Source organism: Hylobates moloch, unplaced genomic scaffold, assembly GCF_009828535.3.
Source record: "Hylobates moloch isolate HMO894 unplaced genomic scaffold, HMol_V3 SCAFFOLD_1, whole genome shotgun sequence".
Classification (NCBI taxonomy): domain Eukaryota; kingdom Metazoa; phylum Chordata; class Mammalia; order Primates; family Hylobatidae; genus Hylobates; species Hylobates moloch.
The window spans coordinates 94,563,881-94,580,778 of record NW_026652276.1 but is presented as its reverse complement, the minus strand read 5'-3'; the positions used below and the strand labels follow the sequence as shown (position 1 = coordinate 94,580,778).

General features: G+C 45.5%; 1 protein-coding gene across 5 annotated transcripts in view; it reads right to left on the bottom strand.

The window, feature by feature from the left end:
• SDK1 (sidekick cell adhesion molecule 1) overlaps positions 1–16,898 on the bottom strand; it is a 659,503-nt gene that overhangs the window by 306,510 nt on the left and 336,095 nt on the right. For all 5 annotated transcript variants that reach the window (XM_058442285.1, XM_058442281.1, XM_058442284.1 and 2 more), the window contains 2 exons: positions 3,162–3,273; positions 2,272–2,462 (listed from right to left, as the gene is read on the bottom strand). In XM_058442285.1, the coding sequence (XP_058298268.1) occupies positions 2,272–2,462; positions 3,162–3,273 (303 nt within the window). The remainder of the gene's footprint in view (positions 1–2,271; positions 2,463–3,161; positions 3,274–16,898) is intronic.

Sequence of the window (16,898 nt, the reverse complement as noted above, 5' to 3'; positions counted from 1 at the left end):
CCTGGAAGCTGACCTCTGTGCTCCCATTCAAGCCACAGAAATAAAGCAACACAGACAGGCAGGTGGGGCAAACAGCACAACTAGCCTGTCTTGTGTCATCAGTATAAAATGCAAGTAATAGGAGCCAATTTGTTTCTCTGTCTTTGGCCTGTGTGCTCCTACGGGTGGCTCTTTTGACAGGTCCATGGTGACAGCCCTGTGAAACCAGTAATGCTCCGGCCGCAGGGCGCGGGGTTATAATCTCATCCAAATCCCTCGGAATTGACACAGACACTCCCTTTAGGGTTTTCGCAGTATCTGCCAAGCACAAAAATCCTACCTGCCACAGCAAATTCTTATGAATAAAAGGGGATTTAAACCAACATCATAAAGAAGTGAAGTGTGTTGATGTACCTTTAAAAGTCAGAACATGGAGAGGTGCTAACTCGAGAGAACACAAAAACAATCAGATATAAATGCAAAACCAAAGTTCTTAAGATAGATTTAAATATTTTAAAAAGGAATGAGGATCGAAACAAACACTCTCATTTACAGGGAGATAAATTTCTTCTCTTGTTTAAATTACCTTAAAATGTTTGAACACAGTATAGTCCTGTCTACTAGAGATTTACACATCACAAATTTTAATTTTGGCCCAATCTATAATGCGCTGTGCTCATAGAACTATAGATCAACCTTGATGAAAAAGTCTTTGCGGAGAATGGGATGTAATATTTACATCTATAGTGGAAGCGTCGATGGGGAAGGCAGCAATACCAGCTCAGGCCTCTCATGTAGAATTGACAGTGATTGGTAACTCAAAGCCGGCTTCCTCGGATGCTTTTAACAGCCTTTCGCTTCTTTCAGAGGGACCGACAGGTTTGCACTGCATTGTATTTAGAAGACTCATAGTCAGGACATGGAGCCATTTCCTAATGATTAAAGGAATGGGAAGTGATCAAGGCAAACCACCTTTTGCACAGTATTCCTTTTCTTGCTAATTTCATAGGACAATACAAGCTTTTTTTTTTCCTTATTTTGCAAAGTGGCAGATTGCAAATTTTTTTATTTAAGGGGCTCTCTGAGGGTTTTCTTATTTGAATTTTCCTGTTCTCAATTCTTCTTATTCCCAAAGAGGAGAGATGAAGTCGAGATTCTCCTTCCTAGAGGCAGCCTCTAAGGCTACCTCTTATTAACAGAGGCTACCACTGCGGAACACAGGCCGCTCTCATAGTCATCACGGCCACTTATGAAGAATAAATGCATGACAGTAGCTGGAAAAATGAGAGAAATAAAGTCACTTGCCTCACAACTTAACCTCATCATAAACTGATAATAGGTTTTGTATTTTCTTAGCCACTGTACAATGCACACTCCCTAAACACTAATATTTTCCAGCCTTTAGAGCTGGGCAACTCCAATGTACTTAATTTTATGTTCTCTTTCTCCTTGGTTCAGGAATAATATGTTGCCCAGTTTGAGGAAGCATCTCTGTTCTCTCTTTTTTTTTTTAAGTTTCACAAAAGGCAACATCCGGTAGTTTTACATTTTCTCCTAGGTCAAAAAATAACAGCTAAATTAATAATTACTAGAATAATTTCTAAATTAATAATTTCTTTTTTTCTTTTGAGTTGGAGTTTTGCTCTTGTGGCTCAGATTGGGGTGCAATGATGTGATCTTGGCTCACTGCAACCTCCGCCTCCCGGGTTCAAGTGATTCTCATGCCTCGGCCTCCCGAGTGGCTGGGATTATAGGTGCCCACCACCGCGCCTGGCTAATGTTTGTAGTTTTAGTAGAGATGGGCGGAGTTTCACCATGCTGGCCAGGCTGGTCTCGAACTCCTGGCCTCAAGTGATCCGCCCACCTCAGCCTCCCAGCGTGCTGGGATTACAGGCATAAGCCACCACGCCCGGACAGCAATAATAGAATAATTTCTGAACACCGATCACGATAGCCACGTAAGAGTTATAGAGAAGCTTAGCGGCCTAAAAGCTAGAATAGGAGAGGGATCTATATGACAGGGGTTTCACCACTCTATTTCCCAAGCTTCGTGACTGGAGTATTCAGAAGGACGTTTCTTGGAAGGATTCAGAACATCAACAATTTAGATTTAATGGACTTACATTCTTGGGAAAGAAGGCTAGGAAGGATCTAGAAGATAAACTCAATCTCACCTTCATTTGCCGAGTTACAAATAAAGCCACTGAAATATGCTATTTTGTTTCTGCAGAAGAGTGAGTGTCGGATGCTATCTGAGATGCTGACAACACCACTCAGAGGCTCAGGCATTACCTATGATGAAAAGGAAGGCCTTCGCCCTGGCCGGTTCAAAAGCGCTCGCCCGCAGAGCCGCCTCGCAGATGTACGGCCCAGTGTCCGCAGACGTCGGGTTGCTGATGGTGAGGCGTCTTCCAAAGCTGTGGAGGCCACTGGTGATTCTCACTCCATTCCTCTTCCAGGTCACACTCAGGTCCTCCACAGGCCTGTGGGAATGAAAGGCGTTCATGATGACGATTGTGACTCATGGAGGTGGCAATGGTCATCATCTCAGGCACTCGGCACAGGCTTGACGAAGCTAATGCTACCAGGGTGCATGGTGGGTTGAACAACGGACACTGAAAAATCAATCCAGATATAACTCTACTCCATCCCAGCATGCATCAATGATGCATTCTGCTCAAGGGCTATTGAGCAAGGATAGCTAATTGCCGCAGCAATGGACCATAAGTGCTAATGATCCCGTTTGCTCAGGAAATGAATGTTTAAAATAAATACTATGAGGGGACACAATGACATGGAAGGCGGGATCATCCGAGCTTGATTCTGGAGCGACCACTAAGAGGGCAGAGAACACCTTGGCTGACTACAGAGGAGAAGAGCAATGAATTTTTTCCCTGTGCCTCAACTCCTCCCTCTTCCTTAGAGAGGATCTCAGAGGAGCCCCCCACTATCACCCAGAGCTGCACTGAAAGCACCGCCCTGTTGCAGTGGGGGACTCTGGAAGACATCAGTGTGTCCATTTCCTTATTTACCCATATCTCGTATTCACGGCCCACCTGGCCAAACAAGACCACTGTCGCTAGAAGGCTGAACCTCTCACGCTCCAGTGTCTCCTTCTATCATCGGCTCATCACAGGTCGTGGAATATTTACTAGGAATCTCACAGAAGATGCGCCTCGTACCTGGCATTGGCTATGCATTCCAAGGTGGTCTCACTGGATCCAGCCACCACACTTCTGTTGCCTGGAGGAACCACAATGGTGGGGGCCATGGTTTCAGGTGTGCCAACATCTCCTGTGGCAGAGAAAAGAGAAATGTCCATGAAACTCTAAGTACAGGAGCCCCCTGCCACTTATCTGAGGGGGGATACGTTCCAAGACCCTTGAGGATATCTAAAACCGAAGAGAGTACCAATCCCTACAGACACAAATTGTCCCTGATGTATGATGGCTCCACGCAGGATTTTTCAACTTTATGATGGTGCAAAAGCCATACACATTCAGTCCAGTCCTCGACTTACAACAGGGCTACAAAAGCGCGTTTTTGACTTCCGATATTTTCAACTTCTGGTGAGTTTATTGGAACATAACCCATCGTGAGTAGAAGGGCATCTGTTCAAAGTTTCTCCTTCTGCATACACACCTGTCATAAACGTGTAAATTAGGCACACTAAGAGACTGACTACAACTAATAATGAAACAGAACAATGATAACATAATGTAATGAAAGTTATGCGAATGTGGTCCCTCTCTATCTCTCCAAATATCTTACTGTGCTGTACTCTCCTGTTTTCAGACCATGGTTGACAGAGGGTAATGGAAACCACAGAAAGTGAAACGGCAGATAGAAGATGGGATGATCGGAGCATGACAAATGAAGACTATTGTCAGAGCCACGCTAATAGGAAACCCAAATCTCATGGCCCCTACCTGAACCCCCATGAGAAGCCCTGGAGCGGGGTCACTGTCCCTGGCCTTTCTCAGACCACATGAGCTGGGGTCCAAGCACAGCCAGTGTCCTCAGGTACAATCCACAGCCTGTCCTAGAGGGCATGGTTACTGGACCTTATGCTACTGCTCTGTGTGTTGTGTGGCTGAGAGGCTTTATTTAAACTGTTTGGCATTTTCCAAAATGCTTGCTGGCTTTATTTTTCTTTTATTGATTTAAGACTTTGCTTACTGAGTTACCTTGTCTACCTGCTATTTCCAAATCTGTTCAATTCCACAAATATTTCATGTATCAGCCACTACATTAGGCATGGGTGTCATTGGAAAGCAGTAGGCATTCTTACTCCTGTCCAAATGTGCTTTCTTGGAGCCAATATATTCAATTAACAAAGTGTTCAGTTCTGTTGCCGCAGTTTCAATCCTTTTTTCCTTTCTGAAAAATAAATATCCTGAATCTATGTTTTTTGAGTATCAAACTATAAATAATTTAGCTCATACTTCTGGTGACAAGGGAGAAAAAAAATAGGACACATTTTTTTGCCACTTTTTTCTAAAATACATTTAACATCAAAATTAAACTACCCGCAGTACACTTTACTACTGTTTATTTAGAGAAAATGAAGACCAATCCAACATTTCTAGAACAGGGATTTCAATAAAGGGCGGAGATGTAAGAGGCTGGAAATAAAAATAAATGGAAATGACTGCAAATGCAAAACGCTTCATCTGGGCTTCACGCTGAAGGGACTCGCCACCATTGTGAGCGGCAACGGAGGATTCTGGCAACTGAAAGGTTCTAGCCTGCCGGGCTGGCAGTGGGGTGAGGGCCGCTGAGAGAGAACAACGGGAAAGAGAGGACTGGCTTCTCATCAACTCTGATTTCCCACAGTTCTGTGCTCTGGCTTGCACTGCCTAAGCAGTATGTGATTTTTGTATTAAAGGTGCATGTGAATTCTAAAAGAAAAACAGAAGCCTGATGTAGACAGAGCCAAGTAATTAATGTTTTAAAACCTATATGTTGACTGCATGATGTGAGGGTGACTCTCACTCAGCCCTGCGTCCCTGGGGGGCTGAGGCAGCCTTCCCCGTCTCTAGACTCTCCAACTCTGCAGTGGACCCTCGAAGCTTCTCCGGACACCTTCCTGCTGACGCCTTCCCTTTGTAAAATTGTCGAGATTCTTCGGCTGGTTATCAGATTTCTGAGAAGATGGCAGAGACGAGACGCACTCACGATGGGGCAAAGGACAGGAACAGAATGACAATCAGACTAATGGCCTGCCTGTCATCTGTGACAGTGGCTGATGAGGAGAAATGGCCGGAGAGGCTAATATTTGCAAATAGTTATGAGAAGTGAAGGGAGGCAGTGGCTAATGCTGAAAGGTCACTGAGCAGGGTGCTAATTTGGCATTAATCACTGCTCAGCCACAGTGGCAGATGAGGAAGCCTGAGCTCAGGACTGGGGAGGACGCCTGAGGAGAATGGTCCTTGGGCCACTGAGTCCCTCCTCCCCAGACTGGTGGGGGCTCAGCTCCTGGCAGACGCCCAGGGGCTGTGCTGTGGACAGATAGGCCCCAAGGCTGAGTTCGCAGCCCCGCAGGGCCACGTGCCGCAGGCACCGCACGCACCCATCCATCACGGGGTTCAGCTCCAGCACAGGACGAGGAAGCTGTCCTTCGTGTTGATTCACCTAGAGCCTTAAAAGAGCAGTGGGGGCTGGGCGCGGCGGCTCACACCTGTTATCCCAGCACTTTGGGAGGCTGAGACGGGCGGATCAGGAGGTCAGAATTTCGAGACCATCCTGGCCAACACGGTGAAACCCCGTCTCTACTAAAAATACAAAAAAAAAATTAGCCAGGTGTGGTGGCACACGCCTGTAGTCCCAGCTACTCGGGAGACTGAGGCAGGAGAATCACTGGAACCCAGGAGTGAGCTGAGATGGCACCACTGCAGTCCAGCCTGGGTGACAGAGCGAGACTCCGTCTCAAAAAAAAAAAAAGCAACGGTAATACACACACAAGGTCACCTGCAAGGTGAATTTGACTTTTGGAAACCACCACAGCAAGGTCAAGGTTATGTAGGTCTTCTGATGGCAAAGCTATGCATTTTCTATTGAGACTGCACAAAAACATTTCAGTAGAATATTACATAAGTGACCAGAATCCAGATATTCCAATAGCAAGGATAGTGTTGATTATAGTACATGATCCTGGTATATTTTCTTCCTTTAAAAAAAATTATTTTAAATTTCAATCAAATTCATATGTGCACATAAATTAAAAAGAACAGTACAGAGAGGCTTAAAATGAAACAAAACCATACCCCCCTCCCCATAAGGCAATCTCCCCTAAATCTGTTAGTGTTTTATCTTAGTCTTGAGCTCCATGTCTTTAAATTATAGGCATCTATTGCTATGTCTTGTTTTTAGCCAATTTTAGACATTATCTATTGGCTTTCTGCTACAACAGATGAGATTTTAGCTCACACCACTTCACGGTACTCTCAAACAGGATTTTTACTTCTGTTATTTACCTGTGTAATTTAAATATATATAAATATATGTGTATATTTTAAAAACATATATAGATACAGATATTTTTAAGCAATAGATATAAAGAGATACATGTATAGATATATATGTATGTATTTTTAAAAGATATACATAGTGAAACCCCATGTTTACAAAAATACACACACACACACACACACACACACACACACACACACACACGCAAATACTTCTTTTTAAAAGGAAAGGCAATTAGAAATCCCAGGGGAAAAAATCTGTAGAAGAAAGAAATATAATCTCTAGCTGTGCAGTAGATAATGCTTACATGGTAAATATAAACACTGTATATTTATTTCAACTTTAGAATTAATCTATAGTCTAAAATGCCAGATGTAATTGTACCTAGGAAACAGAATGTAAATGTTTTTAACCTGCACAATATGAAACTGCAGAAGTCGGAGTGAGGTGGAAGAGCAGAACAGAATTGCGGGTGAGGGTGGCTTCCCATTACACAACAGGGAGTGAGAAGCTACTGTTTCCAGTAGCACAAGAAATAAAGAAGTTGTATGTGTGTGTGTGTGTGTGTGCGCGCGCGTGCATGCGTGCATGCTCATGTATCTATCATAGAGTTACAATGGTAAACAACAAAAGGCCTACACATACTGTTTGGACTATATTTTGAGAAGGATGTGTGAAGAGGCATGAGGTAAAAAGCTCATCCATCACAGCAGAAGGTCAACAGGTAACGTCTAAAATTGGTAAATCAAGAACTAGCAATAGACACATATTGTTAAGACATGGAGTTAAATATTAGCACAAAGGGCTAAATAGAGAAGAGCATGCCTCTGGTGTGAGAGTGGCAAAAACTGCTGTATTCTGTTTAGAGCCTTCTGTACTGTTCTCTTTTACCCACAGGAAGGCAATCTACCCAGCTCCCTTTAAACACAGAGACTTTCCCTTTCCTGTTTGGTGTGGGCTTGTCACTGTGAGACTCTCTCCCTTTCCTGTTTGGTGTGGACTCGTCACTCTGAGACTCTCCTCCGCTGCATTCTTGGGTAACACCTGCCGTTCCCTGGACCTCACTGTTTCCTTATTCTTGGCATATGTCCTCATTTAGCTAGAGTATCCTTAAATAACTTAAGAAAAAATAAGTTTTCAAAGTTCTTGAATGAGGTAAAAAATGATTTTTGACCAGGCTTAGTGGCTTACATCTGTAATCCCAGCACTTTGGGAGGCCAAGGTGAGTGGCTCTCTTGAGCCCAAGAGTTTGAGATGAGCCTAGGCAATATGGCAAAACCCTGTCTCTATGCAAGAAAAAAAAAATTAGCAGGTGTGGTGGCACACGCATGTAATCCCAGCTACTCAGGAGGCTGAGGTGGGAGGATCACTTCAATTCAGGAGTTTGAGACCAGCCTGGGCAACATAGTGAAACCCCATGTCTACAAAAATAATTTTTTTATTAGCCAGGTTTAGTGGTCTGTGCCTGTATTCCCATCTACTTTGGAGGCTGAGGTGGGAGGATCACTTGAGCCCAGGAGGTTGAGGCTGCAGTGACCTATGATCATACCACTGCGCTCCATCCTGGGCAACAGAGCAAGACCCTGTCTCAAAAAAATAAATAAAATAAAACGTGTCTAAGTGTAGGGGGGTTTATACATTGTGCTAGGTAACTGAAAGCTCCTTTCATTCTACACATGTACACCTGATAGTGTTAGTTCCTTCATAATTTTCTCCCCTCTGTTTTCTGCATTTTTTTCTTTCTAGGGCTCTTATTGGTTGGATTTTAGGACTCTGGACTGATTCAACATGTTTCTTACTTTTTTCCAATATTTTCCTTTTTTTAATTTTGGAAAGAGCACCTCAAACTTAGTCTCTTTTTTTTTTTTTTTTTTTTGAGATGGAGTCTTGCTCTGTCGCCCAGGCTGGAGTGCAGTGGTACAATCTCGGCTCACTGCAAGCTCCACTTCCCAGGTTCACCCCATTCTCCTGCCTCAGCCTCCTGAGTAGCTGGGACTACACGCTCCCGCCATCATGCCTGGCTTATTTTTTGTATTTTTAGTAGAGATGGGGTTTCACCATGTTAGCCAGGATGGTCTCGATCTCCTGACCTCGTTCGTGATCCGACTGCCTCGGCCTCCCAAAGTGCTGGGATTACAGGCATGAGCCACCGAGCCCGGCCCTCAACTTTATCTTCTAACTGGTCTTTTGGATGTTTATTTCAGTAACAATATTGTAACTCCCAAGACTAATTTTTTGTCCTTTGTTCATTTTTCATTGCATCCTGTTCTTGTTTCATGGGTGAAATACATTTCTAAATGTCTCGGAGAGTATAAATACTTTCTGAAGTTCTGTTTTGTGTTCCTCTGGGATCTTTTTTCTCCCTCTTTGTTAATTTGATATATCTTTTATAGGAAGGGCTTTCTTCAAATGATCCCTGTGTCCTTTTATACATATGAATGAACCAGGAGATGTCAACTGACGACTTCACTTTAATAAGTGAAACACTCACTATTATTCCGAAGGGACCCTAAATCCCAGAGTGTGGATGTCTTTTCTCTGGGGCCGTTCATTATTTATAACTTTCTGTTTGTCTGTTCATCTACCTTTTTATTCTAGCTTAAGTATTCTGCTTACAGTTTGAGGGGTAACAAGTAGACTGTTTTTGTTGTTTGTTTTTGAGACAGACTCTCACTTTGTCACCGAGGCTGGAGTGCAGTGGCACAATCTCAGCTCACTACAACCTCCGCCTCCCAAGCTCAAGTGATTCTCCTGTCTCAGCCTCCTGAGTAACTGGGATTACAACATAGACTGTTCTTTATACAAACTACCAATAGCTCCCCCTGTTGTTAGCTCTCTGTCATAACCAGCCCCTCCACGACCAAGTCTGCCCCAAGTGTCCTCAGGCTGAGGCCCTCTCCCCAAGTGGTTGTGATGCCTCCCTCTGAGATCCGCTTTCCGGGTGTTTGTTCTCATCCTTCATTGGTACTGGCTCCTCTCCCTTTCTTTTTGTGATTGTGGATCTAAGTCTCTTCCTCTTTTACTGCTTTGGAGTGGGTTTTTTGCTCCTTTTGTAAGCAAGAGGAGGTCAACGGATGGACTTTGCCATTTTTTACCTGCCATGATGGCTTTTCTACCAAAAGGTTTTCCAAGTTCAATTTTTAGAAGATGCAAAGAATATCTAAGCATTTTTAAAAGAATGAAACAACCTCTTTATTTCTGTTATTTGCATAATATCTGAGATATAATAAACAATGATTAATTTATCATATTCTAAAATAAAGAGCCACCGCTACTATTACCTTCTGCTTCAATGTCCTACATTAACAAAACATTTTTAAAATGCCATACACCGATGAATAAGGCCTCAGTTCCAAGAACGAAAACAGAAGTAGAGAAAGGAATTCTATTTTGCCAAGCTGCCATGTAGCCACAAAACATCTTGGTAAATGATTTACACATGTTGCCCATTTAATATAATGACAACCCAGTAAGATAATGATTGCTATCCCTCTTTTACAGATGAGAAAATTGAGTCCCTAAGTCACATGGTTTCAAGTGATAGAGAAAAGCTTTAAATCATGGAATGTCTTCATCCAAAGTTGATAATCTTTCTTTTACATAATGCTGCCTCCTCCTAACAAAAACACTGGTTGTGCTCTGTTAAGCAAAAATTAAATTAACTAGAACACTCCTTCCCTCAAGCTTTTCCTTAGTTGAGATTTTACAGTAGTGTTCTCAACTGAACGTTTCCCAGGCTGGTTTTAGGTGGCTGGAGGTGAAGATACCGAATCAAAAGAGGATTTCTGCGGAAGTCAGCAACCAACGGGCGCCAGGTAGCTTCAGAGGCAGAAAGGCAAACACTTCAGATGACGCCTCTTTGTAGTTACAGGAATAGAAAACACGTAGCAGAGGGAAACGAAGCCTAATCCTAGTCAATTTCCCCCACATGAACCTCTTTACTCACAGAAGAGGCTGAGGAGGGAGAAGCTGTCTAGGTCGCATTTAATTAAAAAGTACATTTAAAGAATATCAAGTCTCTGAAACAGAAAAAGAATAAAGTTAAAGTTAACCCGAACTGCTAAGCTGTGGAATTACTGCAGATAAAGTCGGATGAATGGAAAACACGCCGTTCCATGGCAGCCCCGCACCATGCTCCGGGTTGGGGAGCGGTGGAATGAGCAACAGCAGGTCACGGAGCCTCCGCCCTAGGAACACAACCAGGAGGCAGGGGTGGGGTGGGGGAATGGACTCTGCCCTGAAGGAGGAGAGGAAAGGAAGCAGCCCTGTAGGCAGCTGGGCACACAGCTTTCCAGGCAGAGAGAACAGAATATGTAAGACCCTGATGCACAAGCGGGGACGGTGGGGGGCGGGGGAGGAAGTTGGGGGAGAAGGGGGAAGAAGGGGAAGAAGGGGAGGAAGGGGGAGGGGAGCTGGGGAGGGGGAGGAGAGAATGGAAGGAAGGAAGATGGGGGAGGGAAGGAAAGAAGGGAGGGAAGAGGGAAGGGGAAGAACGGAAGAGGGAAGAGGGGGGAGGGGGAGGGGAAGGCGGAGGCCAAGGTGGCGGCTGAACCTTGAGCCTGGTGGGAAGGTGGGAAGTCCGGCCACAGCTCAGAGGGAACATCCTGCCCTTAGGGCTGTGAGCACAGTTGCTCCCCCACTTTTGTTGCAAAGATCTCAGCACCTCATTAAAAAACACAGCCTTCTATTTTCAGGAAAAGTCTATGCCCTAAAGCAGTGGGATTTTCCAGAACATCGGAGAGAACAAATTCTACGTTTTGGTTTACTCTATTAAAACCACTGTCTTCCGTGTCTGGATTCACAGCCGGGTGCTCCTGGCGAATACACCTCTTGAAACTTTCGCAGCAGCCAGCTCCAACAGGGACAGGCCATGGGCCGTTCTCCGCACACGGCCAGGCTGCTCCCTGTGCCACACCAGAAAACCATGAGGTCAAAGCTGCCCTCAACCAACAGATGCTGAGTCACATTGTCCCTGAGCCATGAGCCTCAGGCATAACCTCCAAGTGGACATGGGCAACATGAACCACATAAATAGACATTTCCAACGAGAAGCGGCTTTGTTACGAGAAAAACCGTAGTACAAGTGCCACAAATTCTAAGATTAAAAACAATCTCCAGGGTTTTCCTTTTTAGTGTGTCTACATCTATAGGGGTTTGCTTTTTGTAGAAACAGGATTCCATCAAAAAACCAGCAGGTAAGGGGGTCTACAGGACCATCTGAAAACTCAGTATCTTCCTGCTCCAAAAATAATTGGTCTAAAACTTGCAGAAACAAAACATTTTTTAAAACACACACACACATGGAAAAAGACCCTATTTTAAAAGCTCAGTGTTGAGCAATATGTTCTTTGGCTTCTTTTAAATATTTTTCCAACATCCTATCATAGTATTTTTTGATCGTGTTGTCCAGATGAGATAACAGTTAGAAAAATGCTTTAGAATTTTGTCAACTGGTTATCTGGAGAGAAGATGAAGGGATCCCTCTCAAGCTGCTGCCTCGGGGACCCCCGCTCCTCTGACACTGCCCCGTCTCTACAGAGTCATTACCTGCTGGTGGGCTGGTTCATGTGAAATAAGGAGGGACGCACGTCTTATTTATCTTTGTATCCAGCAAAGTGCCCAGACGACAACAGCCTGACTATAAGCACTTGCTGAGAGAAGAATGAAGTCTTGGCCGGGTGCGGTGGCTCATGCCTGTAATCCCAGAACTTTGGGAGGCTGAGGTGGGCGGATCATGAGGTCAGGGGATCGAGACCATCCTGGCTAACACAGTGAAACCCCATCTCTATTAAAAATACAAAAAATTAGCCGGGCGTGGTGGTGGGCGCCTGTAATCCCAGCTACGGGAGGCTGAGGCAGGAGAATGGCATGAACCTGGGAGGCGGAGCTTGCAGTGAGCCGAGATAGTGCCACTGCACTCCAGCTTGGGTGACAGGGCAAGACTCCGTCTCAAAAAAAAAAAAAAAAAATGAAGTCTTGTCCAAATAAACCAGGGCTGGTTATCACCAGCAGATCACGACTGCTACAGGATGGCTGCAACAGTAACAACTGCCTCTTATTTCAGGAGCATGGTGACAGGTGCTGGGGATACAAAGTTGAACTGGCTAATGTCCACTTCATCAAAGAGGTTGGAGTTTGGTGGAGGATGGCAGCCACACGAACAGAGCAAGCACGTTGTGGCAGAGCTACGAAAGCCAAAGAGAAGGGGGATGGCAGGGCGTGGAGGGTGGGTGTGGCGTTGAGGTCAGTTCTTCCAGGGGAAGTTGGGCAAGGTTTGAGCAGGGAAGATGGATAGGTATCCCCCAGTCAGACAATGGAAGGAAAGGCATTTCAGGAATAGGAGAAAAGGAGGAAACCCGTTTGGCCCATTTGGGAAAAAGGAAGCAGTTCTTGGTGGTGGAGGGGCAGTGGGGGGGCATGGGCGTGGCCACAGCTGGCCACGGAGGAGGCAGGAGCGCCACACTCAGGAGTGTGGACTTGATACATCAGGGAATGGAGAGGCAGCCAAGGGCGTCAAGGAGGAAAGCCATGGCCAGGCTTGCACACTGTCTAGAGCGGGTGGGAGCACTGTCAGGGAACCACAGCCAAAGCCTACCACACGGTTTGGGAAAAGGGTACAAAGTCCAATGGGTCAGAAGGGGGCAAAGGGAGGGGCCAGAAGGACAGAGGCTTCTAAGACCCCTTGCTTCTCTACAGGTTTCTCGCTTGAGCTGCTTGGTGGGTGGCCGGGCACCTTATGAGAGAGAAAGCTCAGGAGACAGACGGGGGCTGGGAGTGGCAGTGCTGGCGTGTCAGGAGGGAGGAGAAGGGAAGATGTTCTGCAGAAGCTGCTCAAGCTTCCTAAGAAGTGCCTGCGGGGTACCCAGGCACGCAGGTTCAGGAGGTACATGGGCGGTGATTGAAAGTAGGAGATCAAGAGGCCACTCCATGAGAGCGTGAGGAGTGAGCACAGGAGACGGCCTGCAGAGAAGCCAGGGAGCACTGACCTTTATTTTTTTAATTAATTAAATATTATTATTTTTGAGACAGAGTCTCACTCTGTCACCCAGGCTGGAGTGCAGTGGCATGATCTCAGCTCACTGCAACCTCCGCCTCCCAGGTTCAAGCGATTCTCTTGCCTCAGCCTCTGGAGTAGCTGGGATTACAGGCACTTGCCACCACACCCAGCTAATTTATGTATTTTTAGTAGAGACAGGGTTTCACCATGTTGCCCAGGCTGGTCTCCCAAAGTGCCTCAGCCTCCCAAAGTGCTGGGATTACAGGCGTGAGTCACCACACCCGGTCAGCACTGACCTTTAAAGAGGAGGCCCAGGGAGCCCACTGAGGACAGTGAGAACAATGGCCAGAGCCGTGAAGGAAGAAAAAGATGCCATAAAACGGGAAAGAAGGAAGCTATTGTTTTTTTCCAAATGAACAGGTGTTTCATGTATACAACCAAGGCTACTTCTGCTCGAGTTTTAAGATGAGTCTTCGAGTCTGCCTTGCAGGATGGTGGCTAAGGAATGCAGAGCTATACAGAAGCAGAAGTCCTGACCTCCACCAAGCAGGGTTTCACTGTCCCACAAAGCATGTTTAGATATTCTAAATATCCAACTTGAATCACTATTCTGTTCAGTTCTGTAGGTCAGTTTCTGCAGCCAGGGTGGCTCCGGCCATCCTCCACCTGCTTTCTGACAATGAGAAGCACAGGAACTGGTGAGTCTTTCCTGGCTTTGAACATTGCCTACGCATCGCAAGGTGCACTGGTGGTTTTTCATGGGCTGGGTGAAGACAGCTCCATGACACTTCACTTAAAATCAGGTAAATTTTTTGCTTATTAATTGCCTTTGGAACTACGTGAAGACTGTCACCTTTCTCTGCATTGTTAAAATGGCCTGGCAAAGGAATAAAGAGCTTTCCTGCCTGCAAAAGCATCTCAGAGCAACAGGTATGTCGGATCTCTTGCCACCAAGGGGAGCAGGCATCTGGGTAGCTCAGGCTGTGACCCTGCTCCTGGGATACATAAAGAGACTCAGATATACATACACATATATATGTATATATATCTCCAAGAACCCAGATATATTATTTTTTTCTTAAAATGTCCAAAGTGAAAGACACGCAGGCAGCAGGCAGATCCAGGTCATCCCCAGCCCACTAAGAGGCAAGTCTCTTGTGGCAGAACCTGGGCAATTTTGAGATGCACTTTATTGTGAAAACTGAAATACACTGTGATTTCTTTTCTAACAAGCAAAAAACATGTTCACGAAATGGAAAATTCCTCCCATCTTTTACCTTCCACACGTTCACTTTCTTAATCTGTACTTGCCCAGCCCCTGGACGGGGGAAGCTGGTTTATACATTTCTGAGTGTATATTTTGTTTTGCGTGGAGGACATTTTCTATTTTTTTTAAGAGCTGCCTCCTTTATAGTTCATCATCCAGAAGGCAATCACGAATGCCAAAGGCATTAGGATCGTGCAGTGAGAGGAATCAGACGTGTGGGGACAGGGCAGGCACCCTCAGAAACCCAACCCCAAAAGATCTGGTCCCCAAAAAATTCCTTGGAGACAGGTGTTCCCCGCTGACCAGATTCTTCTCATTTCCTGTCCAGCAGGAGGGAGGGAAAGGGAAAGAGAGGAAATATGATCGTATATCCCATTTACAATTCTGTCTTTCCCACACCTTCATTTTTATCTCAACACACTGCTTCTGGACTTTTCTACTGACGAGAGACGATAAATAAAATGACAGTTTGACAAACAATCCGGCAGTTTCTTTTCTTCTCATTTATAACATATTTGAAAACTTACACATTTGGAAATGAATGGAAGGTAACAAAGAATGTATCTTCTTCGGCTTTTTACTGGGCAGAGAAAAATGAAGGTGATAAAAGACAGTGCTGCAGCTGGCTCATGGATTTGTTTATTTAGTTCAGGATGAGCACAAATTGATAAACCGTAAAATAGGTGCGTGTGTTTAGGAGCTGCACGATTGACGCTAGGGTGATCCAAGTATCTGACTCAAGAAACAACAGCTGAGGATCTCCTTTTTTTTTTTTTTTTTTTTTTTTTGAGACGGAGTCTCACTCTGTCACCCAGGCTGGAGTGCAGTGGCGCGATCTTGGCTCACTGCAAGCTCCGCCTCCCAGGTTCACTCCATTCTCCTGCCTCAGCCTCCCAAGTAGCTGGGACTACTGGTGCCCGCCACCATGCCCGGCTAATTTTTTGTATTTTTAGTAGAGACAGGGTTTCACTGTGTTAGCCAGGTTAGTCACGATCTCCTGACCTTGTGATCCGCCCGCCTCTGCCTCCCAAAGTGCTGGGATTACAGGCATGAGCCACCGTGCCTGGCCGAGGATCTGCTTTTTATCCAAATACATAAATGCGTAATCTCCCACTGAATAGAAGAACCATCCCAAATAGAAAGACTGGGACCATAAGTCTTTTCAGTGGACCAAGGGGTAAGAGGGTATTTGTCTCAAGATTAGGTCCACTTTTGAATGGAATTCTAAAGTTGCTAAGAATGTAACCAGGCACGTAACAGATCGCTTTTAGTTGTGCTAAGAAATGGCCTGGAGGCCAGGTGCAGTAGCTTATGCCTGTAATCCCAGCACTTTGGTAGGTCAACGCAGGTGGATCGCCTGAGGTCAGGAGTTCAAGACCAGTCTGGGCAACATGGTGAAATCCCATTTCTACTAAATATATAAAATTAGCCGGGCATGGTGGTAGGTGCCTGTAATCCCAGCTACTCAGGAGGCTGAGGCAGGAGAATCGCTTGAACCTAGGAGGCGGAGGTTGCAGTGAGCCGAGATCATGCCATTGCACTCCAGTCTGGGCGACAGAGCGAGACTCTGTCTCAAATTAAAAAAAAAAAAAGAAATGCTCTCGAGTAATTCTGCCAAGCACGCAAGCCTGGGCGTGGAGCCCAAGCCCATCAGGGCAATTGATGCCCATCTGAGGCTATTGACCCGAACAATGGGATCCTGCAGGACGCGCAGGCAGGGGCCTTTGAAGCCTTGATCCTCCTCGACCCAAACTGCAGGAGCTCCCTGGTACAAAGCTCTTTTCAAAGTTGAAAGGAGAGACACAAAACATTGAGAGGCTGCTAGGCAGAGTGGCTAAGATTCTTAGATCAGTCCAACGAACACCATTGTGTTTAAACCTTGGAAAGGAGGGATCCAAACGGACCTGCGATTGTGTTTTTAATGTCCACAAAAGCATCCTGTTAAGCGCAGTGTTTAAGAAGAGCGGTGAGGACACTGCCCCGATGATCCCGCCTCTGCACGTTGGGTGATTCTGCCGCATGGCCTTTGGTCTTCCCCGTGGTTCTCAGCTCCATCTGAAGGATGACTTGTGCTGGTTTTGTTCATTTCTGTCTCTCCCCACTGGAACGCATGACCATGAGCACAGGTATTTTCATCTGTCCTGTTCTGCCCATATTTCCAGGGTGTAGAACAGTGCCTGACAT